At 38.9% G+C, this 27,820-nt stretch overlaps 1 protein-coding gene and 1 pseudogene across 1 annotated transcript in view; one reads left to right on the forward strand and one right to left on the reverse strand.

The window, feature by feature from the left end:
- HELB (DNA helicase B) overlaps positions 1–24,782 on the forward strand; it is a 44,234-nt gene extending 19,452 nt beyond the window's left edge. The window contains exons 7-13 of the mRNA XM_004276602.3: positions 2,163–2,317; positions 5,680–5,761; positions 6,613–6,672; positions 7,819–8,047; positions 8,868–9,011; positions 18,977–19,471; positions 24,449–24,782. Of these exons, the coding sequence (XP_004276650.1) occupies positions 2,163–2,317; positions 5,680–5,761; positions 6,613–6,672; positions 7,819–8,047; positions 8,868–9,011; positions 18,977–19,471; positions 24,449–24,553 (1,270 nt within the window). The 3' untranslated portion in view covers positions 24,554–24,782. The remainder of the gene's footprint in view (positions 1–2,162; positions 2,318–5,679; positions 5,762–6,612; positions 6,673–7,818; positions 8,048–8,867; positions 9,012–18,976; positions 19,472–24,448) is intronic.
- Positions 24,783–25,778: 996 nt separating this feature from the next.
- Positions 25,779–26,030, reverse strand: LOC125960554 (40S ribosomal protein S29-like; annotated as a pseudogene).
- Positions 26,031–27,820: the final 1,790 nt, after the last annotated feature.

A 27,820-nucleotide genomic window follows, 5' to 3' on the forward strand; every position in this document is an offset into this window, starting at 1 on the left:
GTATTACTCTCCTTAAAGTAGGAAAGAATCCTTCTCTTTCCTTAATCTTTGCATAAGCCTTTAGAGTAATCCTCTGTAATAGATGTGATGGGACCACAGAATATTAAGAGACTTTTTATTCATTGGGCCAAAATTTATCTTTGTTTTTGACTCTCTTTTACAAGGTGCTGTTTTTGTTTCTTGGTTGGTTTTAGGTTTCATTTTCCCTTTATTGGCTGTAGTGCATGCTTTATTTCTGTATCAGCATGGAATTATTTTGGTTCTACCTTATCACTGTCCGTTATTTTGGGAATTATAGGGATCATGGGGCAGTCAGCTGAGTGGCAGAGGATTATAGTTGATTTGAATAAAAATTTAGCACAGGTCCTGAACTGTTGCTGAGATCACGAATTTAGCCTGAAACTTCATTGCGTTAGGTCTTCTTTGTACAACATTCTGTGTGTGTCTGTCCTGCCCTTGGACCTGCTGTGTATCCATCTGGGGCTTAGGACCAGGAACTAGATTTCTGACTATACTTGAGGACAAAAAATGACTTACTGGATAACGTAGAATTAAATTGGAAGGTAGGTTTTGCTCAAAGAAGTGCTTACTTTACGATGACTTGTTTTCTGTCAGAAGAGTTCTTATTTCTTTAATGATGGATGAAAAACTTATTAGCTTATGTGGAGGTCTTTGCAGTAGCTATTGGGTTCAGATATTCAGCAGGACAGGGTATTGTATTAGACTACAAGATGCAGTTTTTGTTGCTTAAACATTTTCTTGGTTGGATGTCAGCAGAAACTAGAATATTCAAAGCCTACTATCTCCCTGCCCCATCTACCCTGGAAAAGATAGTGGGTGTAGAGGCAGAATGGACAGGAATAGGGTAGATGATATAGGTTCGTACTGGGACGTTAAGAAAAATAATGCAGTTGGAAGTGTAACTATAACTCTTCTATAACTCTTACCTATAACTCTTCTGCTCCTACCTAAAGTCCACCTCAGTTTTGGAATGTTGGTGGATGATGGGTCATTTTAAAGTCTAGAAATCTTGGAAGAATCTAAAGCACATTAGGTTTCTTAGAACTCAATTTTATCTGAAATTTAGGAATTCCTTTTAGTAACCCTTTCGATATCTTTTGGGCTGAGCTGTGCTTCTTTCATTATTCTTGGTCATTCTTGGTCATCATCACCAAGTGTTTAATGACAGACGGATCCCAGTGATACCACGGAAAAGCTTCTAGAGATAGAAGTATGTTACATGTCCTGGGTCAGAAGCAAAATGGAAATCCATGGTGTTTCTCAGTACCCCAAATTAAATCTGGGTTAGTTCCAGCAGGGACAGCGTTCTTCCCTCTTTCTCCTTTCCTCCCTTCCAGCCCTGTTGGGAAGGATTGAAAGATGACACAGTAGGGTACTATTCCTTTGATAGCTAGGCTGCTGTTAGGTCTTTACAGGGTGTCAGTTTTCTTCCAAATAACCAAGGAGGGACTCTAGTATGACAAGGCCCTCGGCCTTTACTGTGCTTTCTGATATGACTTGCTAGTCTTGGGGAATACAAGAACAAAAGAATGATGATGAGGGAACAGAAACAAAGAGAAGATGTGGATACTTGGGTTCAGCTGGGAACATGAGACCATATATATGATATATATAGAAGAAAGGAGAAAAGAAAGAGTATGATGTAAATGTATGGAAAAGGCCCCAAAGAGTTCAAATTAATTTAAATAGAAAGGAATATGGAGCCCAGTGGCCCCAAATCTCCCTCCTAGCTACCCCACTTTTTACCTCTGTGATCTTGGACGACCCCACTGTAGTTAACTAAGCCTCATGTCGCTCATCTGTGAAATGAGGATAATACCTACCTGGTACGGTTCTTTAGTAGTCTGGAGAAAAGCAGGTCAAGTTCTCAGAATGTTGCTTAGTAAATTCCATGACAATTTTTTCTAATGCTTTTAATGTGCTAGGGGTAGGGGACTAATGGATAAAAGTAACATTATGGTCTAGTTAAGTGTATTTTGAAACTCATTTACTATTTATAATGCATATATGGGTAGCCCTTTTACCCTATTTATGACCTATTCACAGATATTAATTCTTGTAATGACATTATCTCTGCTCATATGTGAAGATACATTTTTGGATGCTAATGCTGTTAGTGTATTATTTTACCTTTATTTAAGAATCTCGAGACGCCAGTTTCCAACATTTGATGCAGAGCTGAATATCTCTGATGATCCAACATTCCCTGTCTCAATACAAGATAAATCATTTATTTTTGTTAGACTCCCAGAAGAAGATGCCAGTTCTCAGTTCTCAAAAAGTAATCATCACTCTTGTAAGTATAAACTTTTATGTTATATAGGGTTAAATATTTCAGTTTTGTAATATAGTTATTAAATGACTAGTTATAATTTTATTTGATGGTAAAGATAAATATTGCTAGCAAAACGTTAGGCACTGAAAATAAATAAACTAATTTATTAATCATCAAAAGCAGATGACTTTAGAATTTTGTAAAGAAGTAAGCTCTTGACACATGCATACTAAGGACTTAGTAAATATTTGTTGAGTAAATAGGTGGATGTAGATGATTAGTTTAAAATAAAGCGAAGCCCTAAGTAATCCAGGTTCATTCAGGAGAAAGCATGTCTTAATGAATGAAGCTTTTCTTTTCCAGCAAATACTGTAAAGGTACAGTATTTGCTGGAAAAGTGCAACATTTGCTGGAAAAGTAAATACTACATTTGTTGTTTTGAGTACATCTGTGAAACAAAGTAATGGCTGTCAAACTCTTGCCAAGCTGAGTTCCTAACAGTTCTGTTTCTAGTAAAGTGGACAAGCATCACTTCTAATTGTGGGTGTTAGGATGACAGCGTGGCAGGGCTGAGGAAGTGCACGGGATAGGGAATCTTCTGCCTTATGTGTACGACCCATGTCACATCACTCTACTATTTGTAAAATGGGAGTCATAGTGACAGTGCGTGGGGGACAGTTGTGAAGGTTGAGGGCGTTCATAGGTTTTGAGGAACTATATGAATGTTAGTTTTTTGTGAATAATAGGTATTAAATTATCTGCTCCAAATGAATTTATTTAAATTGAATTTATTTATTTATTTAAACAATTTGATCTTTATATTATAAACTTAACTTAGCAAGCTTTTTTAAATTGTATAGTGTTTACTCAGAATTGAATTAGTGAAAATTTAAATGATTTTTATTGAGGATTTATTGTAGTTGCCACAGTTCTTCAAGGTATATCCTTCCTCCTTAGCAGCTTTCACTCTGCATGTGAAATTGACATTCAGCTTTATCTGTAAGCCTGTCCTCCTTTGTGTGTCCCCATCTCAGTTCCTATGGGTTAGTGTTCATTCACAAGTTACATTATTCTTTTTTTAAATGAGCTCATGTAATAATAGGATTCTATAAATGCCTTTTTGGCTTTTTTTTATTATTATTATAGAAATCATTTATATTCCTTAACAAAAGTCAAGTGATACGGAAGTGTTTGAAGTAAAAATTATTTCCTTTAATCATCCCCTGTCCTCTTCCCCTGAATCAACCCCATAAAGGTCACGTCTATAGGAAGAGCTTGGAGTTTCTCTTTTTAAACCGTATTATATCCATACACAGACATATATTAGTTTTACATAATTTGGTTTATAAGCTGTGTATTGTTTTTTTTTTTTTTTTTGTGTATTGTTTTTTGACTTGTTTTTTTTTTTTTTTCTGCGGTACGCGGGCCTCTCACTGTTGTGGCCTCTCCCGTTGCGGAGCACAGGCTCTGGACGCGCAGGTTCAGTGGCCGTGGCTCACGGGCCCAGCTGCTCCGCGGCATGTGGGATCTTCCCGGACCGGGGCACGAACCCGCGTCGCCTGCATTGGCAGGCGGACTCTCAACCACTGCGCCACCAGGGAAGCCCTGACTTGTTTTTTATTACACATGTTGTGAGTAATTTATAGATAATGTTTATTCTCTCCACAGCTTACTTAGTTCATAGTAGGTATTAGTACAGATGAAGAAAATGAGACTAAGATGGTTAAGAAACTGGCTTTCTTTGCCACTCCATTTAGATCTACCTAAAATATGTTTAGTTTTATTTCTGGTACCCATTCTTTACATTAACGAGAATGTACTTAAAAAAAAAAGTTGTTTCAGAATGGTAGTGGAGCTTGGCTGGAGCTGTTTTCTATCTTAATTGCAAACTTCAGCTGGAAAATGAGCCTCTTCTGTAAGAGAATTGAATAAATTACTCCTTAGAGAGGCATATAGTATTTTTTCGTTAATAATTAAGTGTTATTCCTTAATACTTAAGTAATAAGTATTTCTTAATAAATTACTCAGTTATTCCCATTATTGAAAGGTACAAAGGCCTAAGACAGGCTTCGTAGCTGGGCTAGAATTCCAGAGATGTTAAAATATGAGAAGAAAATGCGTATCCTAGAAACAATGAAGTACAGCGTATGTATCGATCTGGGAGATGTAGAGAGAGTGAACAAAGCAAGGAGCAGAACAGCGTGGTCCTGTACGTGTGAAAGAAACCAGTGTTTTGTGAGACCTTTGGCAAGCGGGGCTTGGCTGGCGGTGAGCTGAGTCTTGGACATTTTTTAATGATAATCCTTCCTTCATCTGAAAAATGAAGGGCTCAGCGAGCAACTGATTCAGTCTTCCTAGAGCAGGGATCAGGGCTTTTTCATTCCCTTGTGATTTATCTGCTACGAGGGACCCAAAAGCCTGGAATGTTTTTACCCCAATTTTTATTTCTTCTGCCTCTCCTGAGAAATGTTCCCCAATTTGTAACATTGCTGAGAGAGGTTAGAGGAAGCCTGCTTCTCAGTGCTCTGCGAAGGACAAGCTGTAAGTGGACATTATCACTGTCAACAATCTGAGCTCTAAAAGAGGGAGGCTGGTCACACTACCCCACTGGAAAATTTCTTTTACTTCCAAGAGCCTCAGTTTCAGGTTGTAACAAGGATGTAATCAGTGGTGCTAATTAAACTACTTAATAGCTGGTAGGGTCTGGTCACTCTTGGAATGGATGCCCTTCCTGTGTCAGGGTTAACCTTTTAGTTGCTGAATCATGGGGACATCTGGGGGCTCTGGAGGAAGGAAAGACATGGCTGGGGTGGGAGGGAGGGCACTGTGGTGTTTGGGGAGTAGCTATTTTCTAGTTAAAACAGAAATATCTCCATATGTTATACTGGTATGTAAAAGCTAAATGTCGGCCCTGTATGTAATAATACATACATCATGTGAGTATTGTGAAGATTAAAGATGAAATCACATACGCAAAGCATATAGATTCTCAAATTATAACTCATGACCACTAGTACCACCAGAACTTAAGACAGAAAGAAGTCTTACATTAGTAGTTATGTTACATATTTTGTCCTCTTGCTCATACTTTAAATTCAGCATTCACAAACCATCAGTAAATATGCAGTGGTGATATTACAAATTAGGAGCTGTCCTGGCTAATGACTGAGGATAGAGTGTCTGGAACCGTCACCTTCATTCTCTTTTCTCTTGCTCCTGGCTGATGAAACAAATGAGGTTGATGCTCCCATGGTAAACTTGTATCCCATTTGGTGAGATGTTTTCCTGGACCCCTTAGCAGGAATTCTGAAGTAGTTTCTCCATTGAAACAATGTTATAATTTAGTGCTTTGCTGTGTTAACTTTTTTCTCTTGAATTATCAGATTTATATTCTGCAGTTAGTACTTTACTCAAAGAAAAGGACCTAGAAGATGCAAAAACATCACAATTTATTGCATTTAGAAGGTAAAGCATTTACAAAATTTTGGTGTTTTTAATGAAGCTTTTAAATCTCATACCTTATGAATCTAGGTGCTGTTGGAATGGGAGACTTGTAGTTCATCACTGAATTCTCTCTCTTGTTTTGAGGTATTTCTTGGGTACGTCCAGCAGAAGGCAGTTTCTAAAGAGGGCTCTTTCTTTTTATTGGCCACGCCTTGCAGCTTGTGGGATCTTAGTTCCCTGACTAGGGATCGAACCCAGGCCCTTGGCAGTGAGAATGCTGAGTCCTAACAACTGGACTGCCAGGGAATTCCCTAAAGAGGTGCTCTTTCTACCAAATATTATATTTGGTAACTCATAGGAAATCTGAGTGGAAGAAAGGGTTAAGATCAAAATTACAAAATACTTTTCCTGGAGAAAGTCCTAGAAACTTTTTTTTAAAAAAAGATTTATTTACTTATATTTTATTTTTGGCCGTGTCGGGTCTTAGCTGCGGCGTGCAGGCTCTTCGTTGTGGTGCGCGGGCTTCTCTCTAGTTGTGGCGTGCGGGTTTCCTCTCTCTAGTTGTGGTGCGCAGGTTCCGGAGCGCGTGGGCTCTGTAGTTTATGGTACGTGGGCTCTAGTTGAGGCGAGTGAGCTCAGTAGTTGTGGCACGTGGGCTTAGTTGCCCCGTGGCATGTGGGATCTTAGTTCCCCTACCAGGGTTTGAACCTATGTCCCCTGCATTGCAAGGCAGATTCTTTACCACTGGCCCACCAGGGAAGTCCCAGTCCTGGAAACTTTTGATAAAATCCAGTATCTCATAATTGTTGGTAACAGAAATCGACACAAAAGAGGTTCCATTAAGGTGACCCTTGTATTTTTCTGTGTTCCAGGCAGGACTGTGACGTGATCAACACCTGCTGTTGCAAGCACTACACGGGCCGTCTAATCAAGTAAGGACAGTGCTTCCTGGATTCGCCATACTTTTGTTTGTTTTGACATTTATCACTGTAGCCGCATATTTTAAAATCTTTTTTCTCCTTTGTGAAGTCAAATGATATCTTCAATTAAATATAATATATATCCTTAGGAATTGACTATTTGGTAATCAGGGTAATAAGAAAAATAAAGAATAAAATTGTCCCTGTGGTTTCCTACCTCTAGCTTCTCCAAGATGAGTGTGGAGAATTCAGGGCAATTTTTCAAATTAGAATGTGTGTGGAATGTGTACAAGAACCTTAGCAATAGGGTGCCTACAGAGAGCACCTTAGGTGGACTTTTATCAGGGAAAAAGGAGCATGGAAAAGCCACTCTATTCACACGTAGGACAGACTAACTCACTTCTCTGGCATTTATCAATACCTACTTTTTATTAAGTGCAGAGAACCCAGAGAAGTGTAAATTACAAGAGGAGCTCCCTGTTTATTGAGGAAAGACAAAAAAACCCATGATAGGTAGCCCAACAAAGGGTTGAAAAGCATAAGTTTGGGGCCATCCAGTCTGGGTCACAGTAACTGTGATCTTGGGCAGGTAATTTCACCTTTGTATGTATGTAAAAGAGGACACTTACCCAGAATTTCCCTCATAAAGTTGTAGTAAGGATGTAATGAAATAATATACCTAAAGCACTTACCACGGTAACTGGTATTATCACCAGCACTTATTTGATTTGCTGCTATTATTCTGATAATATAATTACTACAATAGCAATATGTGTAAGTGCTGTAAGACTTGAATTGGGGTAGTGATTAGAGAGATTGGAGAGGAGAGGATGAATTTAAAAGGTAGAGTCAATAAGATTTTTGGTAACTTTTGTAATATAAAGGCAAAGAGAGACATCAGCCGTTATGCCAAGATTTCTAACTTTGAAAAAATTCGACTGGGAAATGTCACTGAGTTTGAGCTGCTGCAGAAAGTGTAGATAGACCACAACTGAGGGAGCCTGATTTCTTGTTGATCTTTGGAGAACAAAAGTGATGTAAAGAGACTGTGGAAATAATTTTGAGAACTGGATCAGATCTGAGTAAGAGTCAATGCTTAAAGAAAATGAAATTGAGGTTTTCCCAACTCTGATGCTGTATTATTATTTTCTAACCCAGAAACCATCAGAATAGACTTGAATTTGGAGTTGGTGATAAAATTTGTTGTACCAGGAATGCGTATCTCTCAGACTTACTCCCTGAAAATACCTTCAACAGCCAACAAAATAATGAACTAAAGGCCGGTGGCGAAGACTTTAATGGTACTCCTCATGGTTTTGCTAAAAATAAGCATGACTTTGAAAGTGGTATTCGACTCTGCAATGGAGAAGTATTTTTCATAACAGAGGTAAATGATAACAGAAAAATAGTACCTTTTTACCTATGAGGGATAGATTTAGTTTTCTTTTATTGCCCGAGGATTGATTCAGAATTTAATCATATCAGAGCTGGCATTCTTCTTCTATAATTTTTTGTTAAGGATTTTTGCATCTGTGTCCATGAGGGACCTTGGTTTGTAGTTTTCTAGTGATAATCTTGTCTGGTTTTGGTGTCTGACTAATGCTGGCCTCATAAAGTGAGTTGGGAAGTGTTCCTTTCTCTTACATGTTCTGGAAGACCTTGTGAAGAAACATTTTTAATAAGTTTGAAGTGCTTGAGTAACAAAAACAAGGGACAAGTGACACACTTATTATATTTTACAAAGCATCACTTGCTTGGTTGCTGTGTAAGTGTAGGAACTATAGAAGTGGTCACCTTGAATTTGTCCTCATTGTATAAATACACTTTTAAACTTACAAGTTTATTCTTTAAAATCTGTGAGGAAAAGTAAACTCTTTGCAAAAAATACATGCAGACTTACATAGCCAGTGCAAGAAGTGAAATGTATAGTCTTCAAAATAAGAAAGACAACACAGACTGTTCTCCGAAGAGTCAAATTAAGGTTCAATTTCAAGGACCAAAAACTTCCATTTGTGGTTATTAAAATATTTGGGTGTGTCTGTATTCAGTTGATGCTCAAGCATAGATTTTAAGCTTTTTGAAATTCTTAACAATTATACATGCTATTTTATTTATAAGGTGCTTGCATTTTATGTTCAACCCCAAAACAGACCTTTACAGTGTACATATTTGAAAACATACAAAACAGTTATTTGTTTTGATGACAGGATAAAACTGATATAACTTTTGGAAAGAAAAGATTTTTGACCATTAATAATATGGCTGGCTTTGAAGTAACTGTGGATTTTGGGAAACTAATGCAATATTGTAACATAAAACATGCATGGGCAAGAACTATTCACACTTTTCAGGTAAGAATGGACTTTTATAAAGCAATTTAAATAGCTTGCCAAGATAGAGTATCTTGCATTATTTTCTTCCTAAGTTTTGTTGCTTTTATTATTTTTTTAATTAGGAAACAAAATACACAAAAGTACAGAAACTACTGTACAGACACTAATGTTTTGCACTCTCTGCTTCAGAGCTGTCTTTATTTTCTGGATCTAAGACATAGTTAAAGCCTCATCCTGCAGGCCTTCCCATGTCTCCCAGGAAGAGAGCGGTCAGGACCAGAATAACTGAATTTCCCTCTTGCTTCCGTCTCCAGTGTCACTTGGCATGGCACTCTTACTGATCTTGCCTTTATTTAAAATTTTGATATTTTGTTCATTGTGGATCTTTTTTGCTCTAAATTTTAACTTTTAAATTGTTTTCTTAAACTGAAATATAGTTGACTTACAATGTTTCAGGTGTACACAAAAGTGATTCAGTTATACGTGTAAATATATATGTATATATATTTTCAGATTCTTTTCCATTATTGATTATTACAAGATATTGAATATATCAGTAGTGCCCTGTGCGATATAGAAGGTCCTTGTTGTTTATTTTATATATAGTAGAGTGTATCTGTTAATTCAAAATCCCTAATTTATCCCTCCCCACCCCTTCCTTTCCCCCTTTGGTAACCATAAGTTTGTTTTCTATGTCTGTGAGACTGTTTCTGTTTTGTAAATAAGTTCATTTGTATCATTTTTTTTAGATTCCACATATAAGTGATATCATATACTTGTCTTTCTCTGACTCACTTCACTTAGCATGGTAATTTCTAGGTCCATCCATGTTGCTGCAAATGGCATTATTTCATTCCTTTTTCTTTTTTTGGCCACATCGTGCAGCTTGTGGGATCTTAGTTACCTGACTAAGGATTGAACCCAGGCCCGACAGTGAAAGCACCGAGTCCTAACCACTGGACTGCCAGGGAATTCCCTATTTCATTCTTTTTTATGGCTGAATAGTATTCCGTTTGTGTGTGTGTGTGTGTGTGTGTGTGTGTGTGTATTATATATATGTGTATATATATATATATATATACACACACACACATACATACCACGTCTTCTTTATCCATTCATGTGTCGATTCACATTTAGGTTGCTTCCATGTCTTGGCTATTGTAAGTAGTGCTGCTGTGAACATTGGGGTGCATGTATCTTTTCAAATTAGAGTTTTCTCTGGATAGATGCCCAGGAGTGGGATTGCTGGATCATATGGTAATTCTATTTTTAGTTTTAGGTTTTTTTTTTAATTTTTAAAAAATGCAAGTAACTTTATTTTTTGTCCATGCTGTGTGGCTTACGGGATCTCAGTTCCCTGACCAGGGATTGAACCCACACCCTCAGCAGTGAACGTGCAAGTCCTAACCACTGAACTGCCAGGGAATTCCCTATTTTTAGTTTTTTGAGGAACTTCTATACTGTTCTCTATAGTGGCTGCACCGATTTACATTCCCACCAACAGTGTAGGAGGGTTCCCTTTTCTCCACACCCTCTCCAGCATTTATTGTTTGTAGACTTTTTGATGATGGCCATTCTGACTGGTATGAGGTAATACCTCATTGTAGTTCTGATTTGCATTTCTCTAATAATTAGTAATGTTGAGCATCTTTTCATGCGCCTGTTGGCCATCTGTATGTCTTTGGAGAAATGTCTGTTTAGGTTTTCTCATTTTTTGATTGGGTTGTTTGTTTTTTTGATATTAAGCTGTATGAGCTGTTTGTATATTTTGGAAATTAATCCCTTGTCGGTTGCATTGTTTGCAAATATTTTTTCCCAGTCCATAGGTTGTCTTTTCATTTTGTTTATGCTTTCCTTTGCTGTGCAAAAGCTTTTAAGTTTAATGAGGTCCCATTTGCTTATTTTTGCTTTTTTTTTCCATTGCTCTAGGAGATGGATCCCCAAAAATATTACTGTGATTTATGTCAAAGAGTGTTCTGCCTATGTTTTCCTCCAGGAGTTTTAAAATATCTGGTCTTACATTTAGCTCTTTAATCTGTTTTGAGTTTATTTTTGTATATGGTGTTAGAGAATGTTCTAATTTCGTTCTTTTACATGTAGCTGTCCAGTTTTCCCAGCACCACTTATTGAAGAGACTGTCTTTTCTCCATTGTATATTCTTGCCTCTGTTGTCATAGATTAATTGACCATAAGTGCATGGGTTTATTTCTGGGCTTTCTATCCTATTGGATTGATCTGTGTCTTTTTTTGTGCCAGTACCATACTGTTTTGATGACTGTAGCTTTGTAGTATAGTCTGAAGTCAGGGAGCATGATTCCTTCAGCTCCATTCTTCTTTCTCAAACTTGTTTTGGCTATTTTGGGTTTTTGTGTTTCTATAGGAATTTAAAAATTTTTGTTCCAGTTCTGTGAAAAATGTCACAAATGTCAAATTACCAAATGCTAGTAATTTGATAGAGATTACATTGACTCTGTAGATTGCCTTGGATAATATGGTCATTTTAACAATATTGATTCAATCTAAGAACATGGTATATTTTTCCATCTGTTTGTGTTGTCTTCAATTTCTCTCATCAGTGTCTTACAGTTTTTGGAGTACACGTATTCTGCCTCCTTTTTAGTCCTAGGTATTTTATTCTTTCTGAAGTGGTTATAAATGGAATTGTTTCCTAATTTCTCTTTCTGATAGTTTACTGTTAGTGTATAGAAATGTAACAGATTTCCATATATTAATTTTGTGTCCTGCAGCTTTACTGAATTCATTGATGAGTTCTAGTAGCTTTCTGGTGGCATCTTTAGGATTTTCTATGTATACTATTATGTCATTTGCAAATAATAGCAGTCTTACTTTTTCCTTTTCAATTTGGATTGCTTTTATTTGTTTTTCTTCTCTGATGCTGTGGCTAGGACTTCCAAAACTATGTTTAATGAAAGTGACGAGGGTGGGTATCCTTGTCTTGTTCCTGATCTTAGAGGGAATGCTTTCAGCTTTTCACCGTTGAGTATGATGTTAGCTTTGGGTTTGTCATATATGGCCTTTATTATGTTGAGTTATGTTCCCTTTGTGCCCACTTTCTGGAGTTTTTTATTTTTTTAAATTTATTTATCTTGATTGCTGAGTTTCTTGGTGTCCTCTTAAGTTTTGTACCCAAAGCAACTGGCTCATTTGCCCTCCCCTCATCCCAGGCCTTCCCACCCTCCTCAGAGGTGATTTCTGACTTGAATTTGTCTGTTCATATAGAAACAAGGTAACCAAGTTTTACATAAATGGTATTGTATTGATTATATGTATGTTTACAACTTCTTTTTTATTTATTTAACCAACTTTATTGGGGTATAATTTACAAACACATTTTAATTACAAAGTGGGATGGGTTTTGATAAATGTATCCCCTTCCTCTACCCTTGTGAGGTAATTACTTTTGATTTGGGAATAATTTTAGGTTTATGGAACAGTTGGGAAGTTGGTACAGAGAGTTCCCGTGTACCCTTCACCCAGCTTTCCCTAATATTAGCATCTTATATAACTATGGTATATTTGTCAAAACTAAGAAACTACTATTGGTACAGTACTATTAACTAAAAAATACACTTTCTTTTGATTTCACCAGTTTGTCCATTAATGTCCTTTTTCTGTTCCAGAATCTTATTCTGGACACCACATTGCATTTGCTGCAACTTGCTTTTCAACTTTATTTTAATATTTTTTAATTCTCACAAGTTATTTGTGGCTCTGTTATTTATCTCATTGTTTTGAACTCCTCTCTCTGCCATTGTGTTGTTTTGGTGACAAGGCTGCATCCACTTTCTTTCTTTTTTAATATAAATTTATTTTATTTATTTATTTTTGGCTGCGTTGGGTCTTTGTTGCTGTGTGTGGGCATTCTCTAGTTGCGATGAGGGGGGGCTACTCTTCATTGCAGTGCGTGGGCTTCTCATTGTGGTGGCTTCTCTTGTTGTGGAGCACAGGCTCTAGGAGTGCAGGCTTCAGTAGTTGTGGCTCACAGGCTCACTAGTTGTGGCGCACGGGCTTAGTTGCTCCGCGGCATGTGGGAACCTCCCAGACCAGGGCTCGAACCTGTGTCCCCTGCATTGGCAGGTGGATTCTTAACCACTGCACCACCAGGGAAGCCCCCACTTTCATTTTTTTTTTTTTTTTTTTTTTTTTTCCAGTACCTTCACAATCTTTAATACAGTAAAGATTACTAAGCAGATGCCAGGATTTTTATGATAATCTTTTTTTTTTTTTTTTTTTTTAAACATCTTTATTGGAGCATAATTGCTTTACAATGGTATGTTAGTTTCAGCTTCACAACAAAATGAATCAGTTATATATATACATATGTTCCCATATCTCTTCCTGCTTGCGTCACCCTCCCTCCCACCCTCCCTATCCCACCCCTCCAGGCGGTCACAAAGCACCGAGCTGATCTCCCTGTGCTATGCGGCTGCTTCCCACTAGCTATCTACCTTACGTTTGGTAGTGTATACATGTCCATGCCTCTTTATTGCTTTGTCACCGTTTACCCTTCCCCCTCCCCATAGCCTCAAGTCCATTCTCTAGTAAGTCTGTGTCTTTATTCCTGTTTCACCCCTAGGTTTTTCATGACATTTTTTTTTTCTTAAATTCCATATATATGTGTTAGCATACGGTATTTGTCTCTCTCTTTCTGACTTACTTCACTCTGTATGACAGACTCTAGGTCTATCCACCTCATTACAAATAGCTCAATTTCGTCTCTTTTTATGGCTGAGTAATATTCCATTGTATATATGTGCCACATCTTCTTTATCCATTCATCCGATGATGGACACTTAGGTTGTTTCCATCTCTGGGCTATTGTAAATAGAGCTGCAATGAACATTTTGGTACATGACTCTTTTTGAATTATGGTTTTCTCAGGGTATATGCCCAGTAGTGGGATTGCTGGGTCATATGGTAGTTCTATTTGTAGCTTTTTAAGGAACCTCCATACTGTTCTCCACAGTGGCTGTATCAATTTACATTCCCACCAACAGTGTAAGAGGGTTCCCTTTTCTCCACACCCTCTCCAGCATTTATTGTTTCTAGATTTTTTGATGATGGCCATTCTGACTGGTGTGAGATGATATCTCATTGTAGTTTTGATTTGCATTTCTCTAATGATTAGTGATGTTGAGCATTCTTTCATGTGTTTGTTGGCACTCTGTATATCTTCTTTGGAGAAATGTCTATTTAGGTCTTCTGCCCATTTTTGGATTGGGTTGTTTGTTCTTTTGTTATTAAGCTGCATGAGCTGCTTATAAATTTTGGAGATTAATCCTTTGTCAGTTGCTTCATTTGCAAATATTTTCTCCCATTCTGAGGGTTGTCTTTTGGTCTTCTTTATGGTTTCCTTTGCTGCGCAAAAGCTTTGAAGTTTCATTAGGTCCCATTTGTTTACTTTTGTTTTTATTTCCATTTCTCTAGGAGGTGGGTCAAAAAGGATCTTGCTGTGATTTATGTCATAGAGTGTTCTGCCTATGTTTTCCTCTAAGAGTTTGATAGTTTCTGGCCTTACATTTAGGTCTTTAATCCATTTTGAGCTTATTTTTGTGTATGGTGTTAGGGAGTGATCTAATCTCATACTTTTACATGTAGCTGTCCAGTTTTCCCAGCACCACTTATTGAATAGGCTGTCCTTTCTCCACTGTACATTTCTGCCTCCTTTGTCAAAGATAAGGTGACCATATGTGCGTGGGTTTATCTCTGGGCTTTCTATCCTGTTCCATTGATCTATATTTCTGTTTTTGTGCCAGTACCATACTGTCTTGATTACTGTAGCTTTGTAGTATAGTCTGAAGTCAGGAAGCCTGATTCCTCCAGCTCCATTTTTCGTTCTCAAGATTGCTTTGCCTATTCGGGGTCTTTTGTGTTTCCATACAAATTGTGAGATTTTTTGTTCTAGTTCTGTGAAAAATGCCAGTGCCCCACTTTCATTTTTATGTAGAAAATTTTATAGGTTAGACTATATCCTCTAATAGTAGGCAAACATTAATTAGCATAGGGTTTTTTCCCCAAAGTGGATGGTGTTTTATTTATTAACTTACCCCACCTCAGTTCCAGAAAGAATTTGAAATGGCTTACAAAAAGTGCCCACAGTTGAGCATGATTTTTTAAAATATAAAGAAATGCATGTCAGGGACTTCCCTGGTGGTGCAGTGGTTAAGAATCTGCCTGCCAATGCAGGGGACACTGGTTTGAGCCCTGGTCTGGGAAGATCCCACATGTCGCAGAGCAACTAAGCCCGTGCGCCACAGCTACTGAGCCTGTGCTCTAGGCTCCGCAAGCCACAACTACTGAGCCCACGTGGCACAACTACTGAAGACTGCACGCCTAGAGCCCATGCCCTGTAACAAGAGAAGCCACCACAATGAGAAGCCCGTGCACCACAATGAAAAGTAGCCCCCACTCACTGCAACTAGGGAAAGCCCTTGTGCAGCAATGAAGACCCAACGCAGCCAAAAATAAATAAATTTATTTAAAAAGAAAAATGCATGTCAAGTGGAAAATAAAGTTAAACATGATAAAAGGATTACTGCCAAGAGTGGATTGAATGCTGATGTGCATACTGTCCTATTTGCGTGTTAATGTAGACTGCAGATTCAGCTTTTAAGTTCCCTTAAGGCCAAAGTTCCCAAAGCGAAGAGAGAAGCAGTCAGTTGACTCTGTCTACTAGGTTAAAGTAAATGAACAAACAAACAGTTGTTGAGAAGGGCAAATATTCTTAGCTGTGAGATCTGGGAGAAATTTCTCCCATGGATTTTTATGATGGGGACTCTGGAATTCTGGAAACTCATATTCTTCAATTTTGGGAAATTTTCTTAAATTTCATTATCTCATCCTCAGATTTCTCTGTTTTTTCTTTCTAGAACTTCTACTGTATGGATATTGGACCTCCAGAACTGGTTACCTGAATTTCTTATCAGCTCTCCTATTTTCCAACTCATTAATGTTTTGCTCTATTGATTTCTTCAGATTTATAATCCAGTTTTTCTGTTGCATTTCTAGACAAATAAGTAGTGAAGGGTTTTTATTACTACTGGGTGGAGATTGGAGTAGATATCTTGGAATGTTCTTTTCATTGAATCTGGCTCTTATTTCATGGTTGAAATAATGTCTCTTACCTCTGAGAACATTTGTGATTGTTGTCTTCTATCAGTATAGTTTGTTCTTCAAGTTCAGTTGAGCTCAACAAAAATGTATTGAGTCAGACTCTCTTCTCTGTGCTTGGTAATAGGTCAGTCCATGAAATAGTCAATGATACTTGACATTATAAGGATTATATTTGGTAAGGAAGAGGATAGAGACAGATGTAATTGAAAAAAATAAGTAAACTATGTATTATGTGAGAAGGTGGTAAATGCTATGGAAAATGGGTGGGGGTGAGGTGCAGTTGTAATTTTAAATAGGTGGTCAGGGTAGGCCTCACTGACAAGGTGGCATCTGAGCAAAGATTTGAAGGAGGTCATGAAGTTAAACCATGTGAACATCTGGGACAAGAGCATTCTAGGTAGAGAGAATAGCCAAGGCCAAAGTTCTAAGGTGGGAGAGGCTGTCCAGCAGGTTTGAGAAACAGGAACAGCAAGGAGGCCAGTGTGGGAGAGTGACAGGAGATGAGGTTAGAGGAGTGATGTGGGCCAGGTCACCTCCTGGGGCCTTCTAGGACTGTGTTATCCAATATGGTAGGCAAATCTGGCCCACCACCTGTTTTGGTAGATAAATTTTTATTGGAACCCAGTCCCACATTCATTTACATACTGGTTATGGCTTCCCTTGCACTACAAAGGAAGAACAGAGTGGTTGCCATAGAGACCATCCGGCCTACAAAGCTTAAAATACTGATGCTTTGACCCTTCACAGAAAAAGTTTTTTGACCCCCACTCTAAGGTCCATATAGACTTTCAGATTCTAGGTCCACAAACTCATGAAGGGCATTAATGGTTTGTGTCTATTCATACCAGTTGTTGAGTTTTAGAACAAATTTACAGAAGTAAATAAATAAAACTTGCCTCCTTTAAGAAGTTGGACAGTTCTTAATGATTTGAGGAAGATTTAAGGACATGGGCAAATGATTAATAGCAGGTTGTGAGGTGAAGGTAGGTGCGCATGTCCCACTTTCGGAGGACGGCTTTGGCTGACAGTCTAATTTTTATCCTCATTCACTCCATGAGACACCTGATAAAGAACAGTGAGCAAGACAGATGTGGTCCTGCCTTCACAGAGCTTACAGTCCAGTGAGGAGTACAGTTAAGAAGGCAGTTGGTGACAGTCCAGTCAGGTAAAAATACTGTGATAGAGGAAGTGCAGGGCGCTGGAAAGTACATGGATGAGGCAGCTAATCCGGAAGCAGGCCAGATGGAGGCCAGGGACTGGGGAGCACAGGCAGGATCACAAGCAAGTTCTTTGTGCTTGAGGGAGCCTGGCTCATGGGAAGGAAGGGGGAAAGGCCAAGGCTGGCTCTTGAAGGGCTGCAGGAGCCATATTAAGGAGTTAGGACTTTTTTTTGAGAGCCTGGGAGCCATTAATGGGTTTTAAGCGGAATCTGATGTGACTAGATTTGCATTTGACAAATAGCACTGTGGCTGCTATCTGTGAGGACAGTGTATTGCAGTAAATGTGGGTACAGGGAGACTGATTATGAGGCTATTAGATTTTTCTCAGTGATATTTAATTGATGATTAAGAACTCAGTTAAGTTTAGGTAGACGTTTACCTGTTTACAAAAATACAGTGTAAAGTATAAAGTCCATGGGGGCATGGGGGGATGGTGCTGTATATCTAGCTAATGTGTTTAACATTTGTAGAATTAAGTATCATTTACATTCATTTCTGAGATTCGGCAGCATTGGAAGGAAGTATTTATCAAACTTTTATAATCTGAAGAGTTGGTTTAAACTCTCTGTGTCCAGCAAGGTAGAAGTGCTTGGTATGTACAAGGTTTTGTTTTTAGTGCAGATGTGTATTTTCTACGTGCCTCGTCTTGTTGTTTGTCTCCCCACAATTCCTCTTTCAGGCAGAGGAATGTGGGAGCGTTGGGAGAGAGAATGGCTCCAACCCCTTCTTAGTTTATATTGGCACTGAAAATACAGGGACTAAGAATAACCACAATTTGTTATTGTTTTCTTGAAATTGTTTTCTCACAGTTACACTGTGACATTGGGCATTTTTCTTGCCTGTAGTATAGTTCTTGGTTTGTTACACCCAAGAAACAAAGGTTCGTCATTCTCTTTTGTCTTATCTTGATAAGAGGAATACATGGTTCAACATTGGAAAAATACGGAAAGTAGGAAAAAAAAATCATCCATAGGCCCTCTGTTTGGAAACAGACTGGTTAAATTTTCGGTAGGATTCCCTTCTTGCTTTGTGATTTACTTTGTTTTTGTTACATCTTTATGTGCACTTCGTATTTTTGATCAGAGTAATTTTATTTTGTGTTACATGGTTGTGATCTTTTTTTTATATATATCACGTTTTTAAAATTTTGTTATATTTTAAAGCATATCTGATGTTTGTAACATATATAGATACATGATATAGAAAAATAAATATATACATATATATATGTATCTATTTCCTATCATTAGATATTTCAGGTCTCTGTTTTTTGTTATGTAAGTAACAGTGGAGTAAGACATCTATACATAAAGCCCATACAGCCGTTTCAAATTCTTTTATTAAGGGAGATTTAGCACTGCGTGCAGTTTAAAGTTTATTGCTGGGTTTCTACATGCCAGTTTTGGATCTATGACACCCAAACTTAGCAGCGTAATTAGAAAATGGGAATTCCAGGATAATGAATAAAATGGAACCCATCAGATGCATTCATTTGAATACTCTGGCCAGGTAGAATGCTCTTGAGAGCACTTTGAGGACTTGTCTCCTTTCTGCCTTTGTAGACTCTCCAGAGACATGAACCCATTATGCAGTATTAAATCTCCTTCGTGCATTATTTCCCCTCAGGGGTCGGAGGAGAAGACAGTCGTGTATGTGGTTGGGAAGGCGGGCCGCCAGCACTGGCAGCACGTGTACACAGCGGTGACCCGGGGCCGCTGCAGAGTATACGTCATTGCAGAAGAGTCTCAGCTTCGGAGCGCAATTATGAAAAACAGTGTTCCCAGAAAAACTCGTTTAAAACATTTTTTGCAAAACAAGCTCTCCGAGAGCTGTGCATCTCCAGCAGAGTTTGCGTCCCCATCAAAGAGCTCTGAAGACAGCAGGAGACCCAGCACACGTCCATCAGCATCCCCACTCCCTACAGCCACAGATGACAGGGTGACAGATTACGTCCCCAGAAGGAGGGCCTCTGTGGCTGATGACACGCTGTTTGCCTTTGCTGAAGGATGGAAATTATCTTCATCTGATGAAGTGCATACAATTGAGGATCCATCACAGTCGAGAGGGTCCAAAAGAACATGTTGCATGAATGCCACTGCAAGTCCAAACAAAATTCTTATGGTAGGACTGATGTTCAGGTTTTATTTAAATATTGCTGGCCTCAGTGTGCTTATAAATGACTGCGTATTTTTGTTAATGCCACATAGTGCTGCAGGACTTAAAAAACAAGTGTTCCCGTCACCTCTGTCCCATTTCCTCTCTATTTCTATATATCCTGGTGGATCTTAGCTTGATCTTGGCTGGATGTTTCTCCCTCTGCTTGAGGCTAGCACTCTGGACAGTGTCAGTGGACTGGTGGAGGCGGCATGCCAGGAGAAACTTCCTAGTCTTTCTGCATCTTCTTTCCTCATCTTCCTCATCACCTTCCCCTTCCTTTCGCAGGCCATGGTCCCATTTTTATCCCCACAGCTCCATTGAAGTGGCTGGTGCCAGTCATCTTCTTATCAACTTCAGAGGCCTTTTCTTAGGTCTCATTCTGGACTTTTCCCCCCTGACAGTTAACCTTTTTTTTTTTTTTTTTTTTTTTTTGCGGTACGCAGACCTCTCACTGTTGAGGCCTCTCCCGTTGCAGAGCACAGGCTCCGGACGCGCAGGCTCAGTGGCCATGGCTCACAGGCCCAGCCGCTCCGCAGCATGTGGGATCTTCCCGGACCGGGGCACGGACCCGTGTCCCCTGCATCGGCAGGCGGACTCTCAACCACTGCACCACCAGGGAAGCCCCAGTTAACATTTTTAACTGCAGTTGCTGTTGCCACGTTTCCTTCCCTTGGTTTCAGTTTTCCCTTTCCCTCTGACACTTCCCCTCCATCTCTGGCTCGTCTCCCCTTCATGTCTTCCCTCCTTTTCTTCCCTTCCTCTGACTGGAGACATCTCCCCCAGGCTCAGGACTTCCTTTAAGAACTGATCCCATTCTCTCAGTTTTAGCTGTCACCTTTGCACTGGTGATTTGGTCAACAAATAGTTTTCAGCTGTCCATTGCATTCCAGGCACTGGGCATTCAGAAGTTCAGTGGCTTCAGTGGCTCCCTAGTTCCTACTGCATAAATTCCAGGCAATCTGTCTTGGCATTTGAGACCTTTCTCTGTTCGATTCCATCTTTCCCAGCATCATTTCATTTATTTCCCACTATTCCTTTTTTTTTTTTTTCCTTCTTTAGTCAATCTAGTCTTCATTCATTCACTACAACTGAACCAAACTTATTCTCATCTCTTCCTTTTGGTTTTTCTTGGATTCCTCCTTTTCTCTGCCTCCTCTCTTTCAGCATTTGAAAAAAAAACCCCAAAAAACATAGCTCCTCTGCTAGTCACTGATCTAAATGTTGGAGGGAGAGAAACAGACAGGTCCCTGGCTTCATGGCCATTACATTGTACCGGTGGGTCATAGGCAATCCATACCACAGAAAAGTTTTCAGGTCAAGAAAGATTCTATGAAGAAAATACAGGTAATGAGGTAGGGCATGGTTGATAGGAATAGGGGGGCAGGAGGTGCTATTCTGCCATGGTGGTCTGGTAAGTCCTTGCTGAGGAGGTTACGTGTGAGCTGAGCACTAAATGATGCAAAGAAGCCAGCCGGTTGAGGCCCTGAGGAAGAGCATCCCAGGCAGAGGGTGTAGAACATGCAAAGCTGAGGAGGAATGACCTTATTGGAAGGGGAAGGGAGACCAGTGTGCCTAGCGAATGAGAAAGAGAGAAACTGTGATGATCTCAGAGAGATAGGCAGAACTACAGGAGGCAGCTGGGACTTTATCCTACTTGCCACGGGAATCCACTGGAGAGCTTTAAGCAAAGGTGCGATATCATATGATGTGTGCTTGACAACCATCTCTCTGCTGTGGAGAGTGACCTATGGAAAGGAAGGTGGGAGCAAGAAGACCAGTCAGGGTTGTCCCAGGGAGAGCAGTGAAAGAGCAGCGAGGGTGATGAGAAGTGGTTGGATTCTTGATGCCTGATGGAGATGGAGTCTATTTGACTTGCTGATTGGATGTGAGGGGATAAAACAAACAGTGACCCAGGACGATTCCTGGATTTCTGCCTGAAGCAACTTGGTGAATTGTAGTGCCGTTTCTTGAGATGGGAAAGATAATAGAACTGGGTTTGGGGAAGTGGAGAGTTCTCTTTTGGCATGTTATGTTTAAGTTATTAATTAGATGTATATGTGGACTTGCTGAGAAAGGCAGTGGTTGGTAGAGAAGTTTAGAGCCTCAGGGTAGGTTAGGGAGGGAAATGTCCATTTAGGAGTCATTAGCATATAGTGGTGGGTTAATTTCAGGAGATGCCACAGATAGAGGAGGAGGCCTTAAGACTGAGTTCTGGGGGTTCTTCTAACTTTCAGAGGTCTGGCAGAGGAGGAAGAACTGGCAAAGATGACTGAAAAGAAGTATGAGTGAGAGAAAAGGAAGACTAGGGTGGTGGGAGGGGACAAAAGTCTATCTAGGGTGGACTGGTCAGAGACTAGGGGGTGAGAGAGTGGAGGAAGCAGTAGAGGCAGGGTTCTTGAAGGTTGCTATGAAAAGGAGCAGAGAGATAGGGCTGTATCTGGATGGAGGACTCATGGTCAAGGAAGGATTTATTGATTTATTGATTTTGGATGGGTACATTAAAGCATCCTAGGGTATTGATGGAATGGTCCAATGGAAAACAAGAAATTCATGATTCAGAGAGAGGGGATAATTGTAGGAATGGAGTCCTGAAGTGGGTGAGATGGGAAAATCCAGAGCATAAGTAGAGGAGTTTCCCTTAGATAGGATTGGGGACATTGTGGTGTGTGTGTGTGTGTGTGTGTGTATATATACATATATATATATATATATACACACACACACATACACACATATATGTATACACATGCATATAATGGAATATTACTCAGCCATAAAAAAGAAAGTGATAAAAGTGGACATAGCAGAAAAAAAAGTTTTCCCTTTTTTTCTTCTTCAACATAGTAGGATCACTGCTGATTCTAAGTTTCATTCAGTACTCGAGATCAACTCTGCCGAGATGGAATTTCCATCTCAACAAAGCATCTTTTTTTTTTTTTTTTAATTAACTATGTTACCTCTTACAAAGACCCTGGGATTAAATAAAGCTTTTGACCTGGAGCAGAAAACAGAAGCAGTTCCAAGGAAAGAGTCTTTTTCTAAAAGTTTCTTGCTTTTTATTTCTTAGCACCAACATGGGGTGGGGGAATCATGGTTTATAGGATGGTACGAAGAGAAATTGGCAGCACTATTCATCATCAGTTTTGAGCTTGCCAAAGCTTTTAAGCTCCGGGGGAGGCTAATGTCCCTGAAGGTCTGGAGCGCAGAGTGACACTGGGGGGCTGCCCAGTGTGGGTTGTTCTCACTGCATGATGGCAGCAGTATAAGCAAGGTCCTCTAACTGAAGAGGATGAGTTTTCTCACAAGGTTTGCCACAAGTATGTGGCATTTACAGGAATCCCTAGAAATGAGGAAACTAGAATTCAAAGCTTCAGGACTTCTATAAATTAGGGACCTCTTTGTCTCGTAATTCTAGACTTTCAGATGCATTGAGATGTGTCATTTGTGAAAGATCAAATTCGATGACAAGGGCTGCCCACATATCCATCCTTCACATTTGTATTGCTACATAAGGGCTAAACCAGTATTGAGATTCTACAAATACCAATGACTAAAATACCTGAGCCCCTCCCTCCTAGAAGAAAGCTTTTGCTTTTCTGTCAATTAATAGCTTTGGGTTTGGAGAAAAGTCCTCAAAGAAAATGTTGACCTGATTATTTTTTTTCCTTTTGCCTAGCCTCCCACCATCAAAGAAAAAAAGGGATGGGTGACAAAAATGACCCTTAAAATAAAAACATATGTGTAAAATATTGCTAAAATTTATCATGTTTAAAGCAGGATTTCCAGAATTTTTTGAAAGAAAATGACATTTTTACTTAATAAAAAAAGCTAGGAAAGACATAATTACATAGTCCCTGAATAAAGAAAGTCCTTGTCTTACTCAGAGTTCCCTAGAGAAACAGAACCAATAGGGTGTGTCTCTATCTATCTATCTAGGCTATTTAATTTAACCTATCTATCTGAATTTATTTTAAGGAGTTGGCGTATGCCATTGTGAAGGCTGGTATTAGTAGAGTCCAAAATCTGCAGGTGAGCTGGCAGATAGGAGACTCAGAGAGGAGTTGATGTTGCATTTCAAGTTCCGAAGGTAGTCTGCTGGCAGAATTCCTTCTTCCTGGGGGAGGTCAGTCTTTTTTTCTGTTAAGGCTTTCAGCTGATTGGATGAAGCCCACCTACATTATGGAGAGTAATCCACTTTACTCAGTCGGCTGATTTAAACGTTGATCTCATCTAAAAAATACCTTCAAAGAAACGTCTAGAACAGTATTATTCAACCAAATATCGGGGTACTGTGGCTTAGCCAAGTTAACACATGAAATTAACCATCACCGTCCTCTAAATGGAACAGATGTAGCATGATGAATGATGAGTTGAATTTTGCTAATTTTTCTCTTTCCCTGTGGTGGTGAATCTTCTTCATGACTGTACTGGTCCATTGACTGGTGCTTGGGAATCACTAACAGTACCAAGAGTATACTTGAGGTGTACTTGCAGTGTATCGTCTTAACCACACCTACAGCTGGCGTCGTGGACGTGCAGGCTGGGCAGTCATACAGGGCTTCATGCTTAGAAGGAACCCATGCTTGTTTTAATGTTCTCTGCATGTCATCTTGAAATTCTTAATTTTTGAACAAGGGGCCCACATTTTAATTTTGCACTGCCAAATTATGTAGTGGACCCTGTCCGCACTTTTAGAAATTAAATGTATGTACTCAGTTAGCAAACAGTCACTTCTACATGCCAGTCCTGGAAGTGGGTAGTGGCGTTACCACAGTGAGCAAAAGCAGGATGACAGCTGATGGCTCTGGTCTGCTCCAGGCTTCCACGGGGTGGGAAAATGTATGATGTCTTCTGAGAAGCAGTCAGAGGGAATAGAATTACACAGGGTAGACTGACTATATTTTTATAAAATTAACTTTATTTTTATTGTTGTTCCAACAGGTGGAAGAATCATCTCCACAAGTGTCTTCTAAACTTCAGAATTTGAGACTAAATAGTTTAACCCCCAGGCAACTTTTCAAACCTACAAATAATCAGGAAACTTAGTTTTATTTCAGATTGCTCAAAGTAATTGTCTATTTTTTTCCATTCAACACAAAATGAACATCATAGCTTCAAAGGATCAAGACAAAAGAGGATGTCTATTAACTGGAGTTTTATTTTAAGGCATTTGTGTTAGCAGATGTTTTAAAATCATTTCATCAAAGAAAACCTTAGTGATTTTGACATCTGTCATCAGGAGAACTGACAGCACTGGTCATATATGAGGGAAAAATATGTTATATATTTTTTTAAAAAAACCTCTATTTTTAAAAGTGTTTTATTTTTAGAATAATGCCTTATTAATTTCCATCATCGTTGTGGGTGATCTTTGCCATTGGGTTGAAGCAGTGGTAAAGATAAACTGTAATTATATCTCTTAAATTATTGACACATATTCTAGGACATTGTGTCTTCTGCAAAGTGGTCATCTCGCAAGGCTGCTACTTGCTCCATCACTGCTGCCTGGGCCTACCTGGTACATTTTCCGGAAATTCCTGCTGAGCTGGAAGCACATTGGGTTTTGTTTTTGTTTTCTTAATTTGAGATATAATTGACATAGGACATTGGGTAAGTTTAAGGCGTGCATCATGTTGATTCACTACTTCTATATTGCAATATGATTACCACTGTAGCATTAGCTAATATGTCTATCATGTCACATAGTTATCATTTCTTCTGAGAGTATATTGTTTTAAAGATATTCCACTTTGAAAAATTTGTTTTCCTCAGTGATTTGATTTTTTTGAGTTTAATTTATTATTAAATGGTAAAAGAAAAAGTTAGGAAAAATTTACCTGTTATCCCAGTGTTTTAAAAATAGCCTTCCTGAGATATAATTCACATACAGTTCACCCGTTTACATAGTTGAGTGGCTTTTAGTAAATTCACAGAATTGTGCAACCAACACCACAATTGATTTTAGGACATTTTTATCATCCCCCAAAGAAACCCTGTACCTCTTAGCTCTAATCCCTTTTCCGCTTCAGCCCTAGAACTGCTAATCTATTTTGTCTCTATTGATTTGCCTATTTCAGACATTTCATATAAATGGAATCATACAATATATGATCCCTTGTTACTGACTTCTTTGACTTAGAATAATGTTTTCAGACTTCATCCACATTGTAACATGTAACAGTGCTTCATCCCTCTCCCTTTTTCAAAGTTTAAAAAACTATGTACAAAGAACTAGCATTATTTCTTTTATTGGGTGTATGTCTTGGATAATTCATTCAAGGAGTGTCGTTTTATCCAGCTCGATGAAACCTATATCTTTCGTGTACTGATGGAAAAACTGGTGGCATATATTGAGGTAATATTTCCAGATCAGACCATGCTGGTTTGAGCGGATGTGGCGAGATCAGGAACCTTGGCTGAATTTTTGCATGTAGCTCTAGTAGAGTTGCTCATGACCTATCCTGCTTTCAGTAGTGCAGTGAGGCAGAAGGCCTTCATTTCTTTTTATTACGAAATATTCCATTGTATGGATATGGCATGTGGAATTTATCCATTCATTAGTCGCTGGACATGTGGGTTGTTTCCTCTTTTTGGCTATCATAACTAACGTTGCTGTGAACATCTGTGTACAAGTTTTTGTGTGGGTATATATTTTCATTTCTTCTAAGTATATACCTAGGAATGGAATTGCTGGTCGTATGGTAACTCTATGTTTAACCTTTTGAGGAACTGCTAAACTGTTTTCCAAAGCAGCTGTACCATTTTATATTTACACCAGCAGTGTGTGAGGGTTCCAGTTTCTCCATTGTCTCCAACATTTGTTATTATCTGACTTTTTAATTATAGCCATCTTAGTGGATATGAAGTGACATAATGGTTTTGATTTGCTTTTCCCTTATGACTAATGATGTTGATCACCTTTTCATGTGCTTATTGGCCATTTGTATGTCTTCAGAGAAATGTCTATTCAGATCCTTTGTCCACTTAAAAATTGGGTTATTTTCCTTTTTATTATTGAGTATGAGTTCTTAATATATTCTACATACCAGTCTCATTAGAAACATTTACAAAATTTTTTAATTGTGATGATGTCCAGTGTGTGTATTTTTGTTGTTGTTATTGCTTGTGCTATTGGTGCTACATCTGAGAATCCAATGCTTATCTAAAGTCATGAAGGCTTACTCCTATTTTTTCTTACAAGAGTTAAATAGTGCTAGGTGTTACATTGAGCTCTTGGATTCGTTTTGAGTTAATTTTTTTTATATGGTGGGGTAGGAGCCCAACTTTATTCTTTTGCATGTGGCTCTCCAGTTGTTCCAGTTCCATTTCTTGAAGTGACTATCTCTCCATTGAATTGTGTTGGCATCCTTGTCAAAAAATCAGTTGATTATAAATGTGAGGGTTTATTTCTGGATTCTCTATCTATTCCGTTGATCCAAACATCTGTCCTTATGCCAGCACCATGAGTCTTCATTAGTTTTGCAGGTTTGAAATCAACAAATGTGGGGACTTACCTGGTGGTCCAGTGGTTAAGACTCCACGCTTCCACTGCAGTGGGTGCAAGTTCAATCCCTGGTCAGGGAACTAAGATAAGATTCCTGCATGCTGTGTGGTGCAGCCAAAAAAAAAAAAGGAAATCAAGAAATGTGAGTCCTTCAATTTACTCCTCTCTTTCAAGATTTTTTGGCTCTTCTGGGTCCCTTGCTTTTTGTATGAATTTTGGGATCAGCTTGTCAATTTTATTGACAAAAAAGCCAACTGGGGTTTTGATTGGGATTGTGTTGAATCTATATATCTGGGGAGTATTGCCATCTTAACAATATTAAGTCTTCTGATCTATAAACACGGGATGTCTTTCTATTTATGTCTTCTTTCATTTCTTTCAACAATGTTTTATAGCTTCAGAGTATAGTTTTGTGCTGTTATTTAATTGAAGTATAGCTGATTTACAATGTGTTAGATTCAGGTGTAAAGCAAAGTGATTGAGTTATCTATATTTATAGATGCATAGTGTATATATATATATATATATATATATATATATATTTTTTTTTTTTTTTTTCCGGTACGTGGGCCTTTCACTGTTGTGGCCTCTCCCGTTGCGGAGCACAGGCTCCGAATGCACAGGCTCAGCGGCCATGGCTCACGGGCCCAGCCACTCTGCGGCATGTGGGATCCTCCCGGACTGGGGCACAAACCCGTGTCCCCTGCACTGGCAGGCGGACTCTCAACCACTGCGCCACCATGGAAGCCCTTCAGATTCTTTTTTATTGCAGGTTATTAAAAGATATTGAATATAGTTCCCTGTGCTAT

This window comes from Orcinus orca, chromosome 11 (assembly GCF_937001465.1).
Source record: "Orcinus orca chromosome 11, mOrcOrc1.1, whole genome shotgun sequence".
In the NCBI taxonomy this organism is placed as follows: Eukaryota; Metazoa; Chordata; class Mammalia; order Artiodactyla; family Delphinidae; genus Orcinus; species Orcinus orca.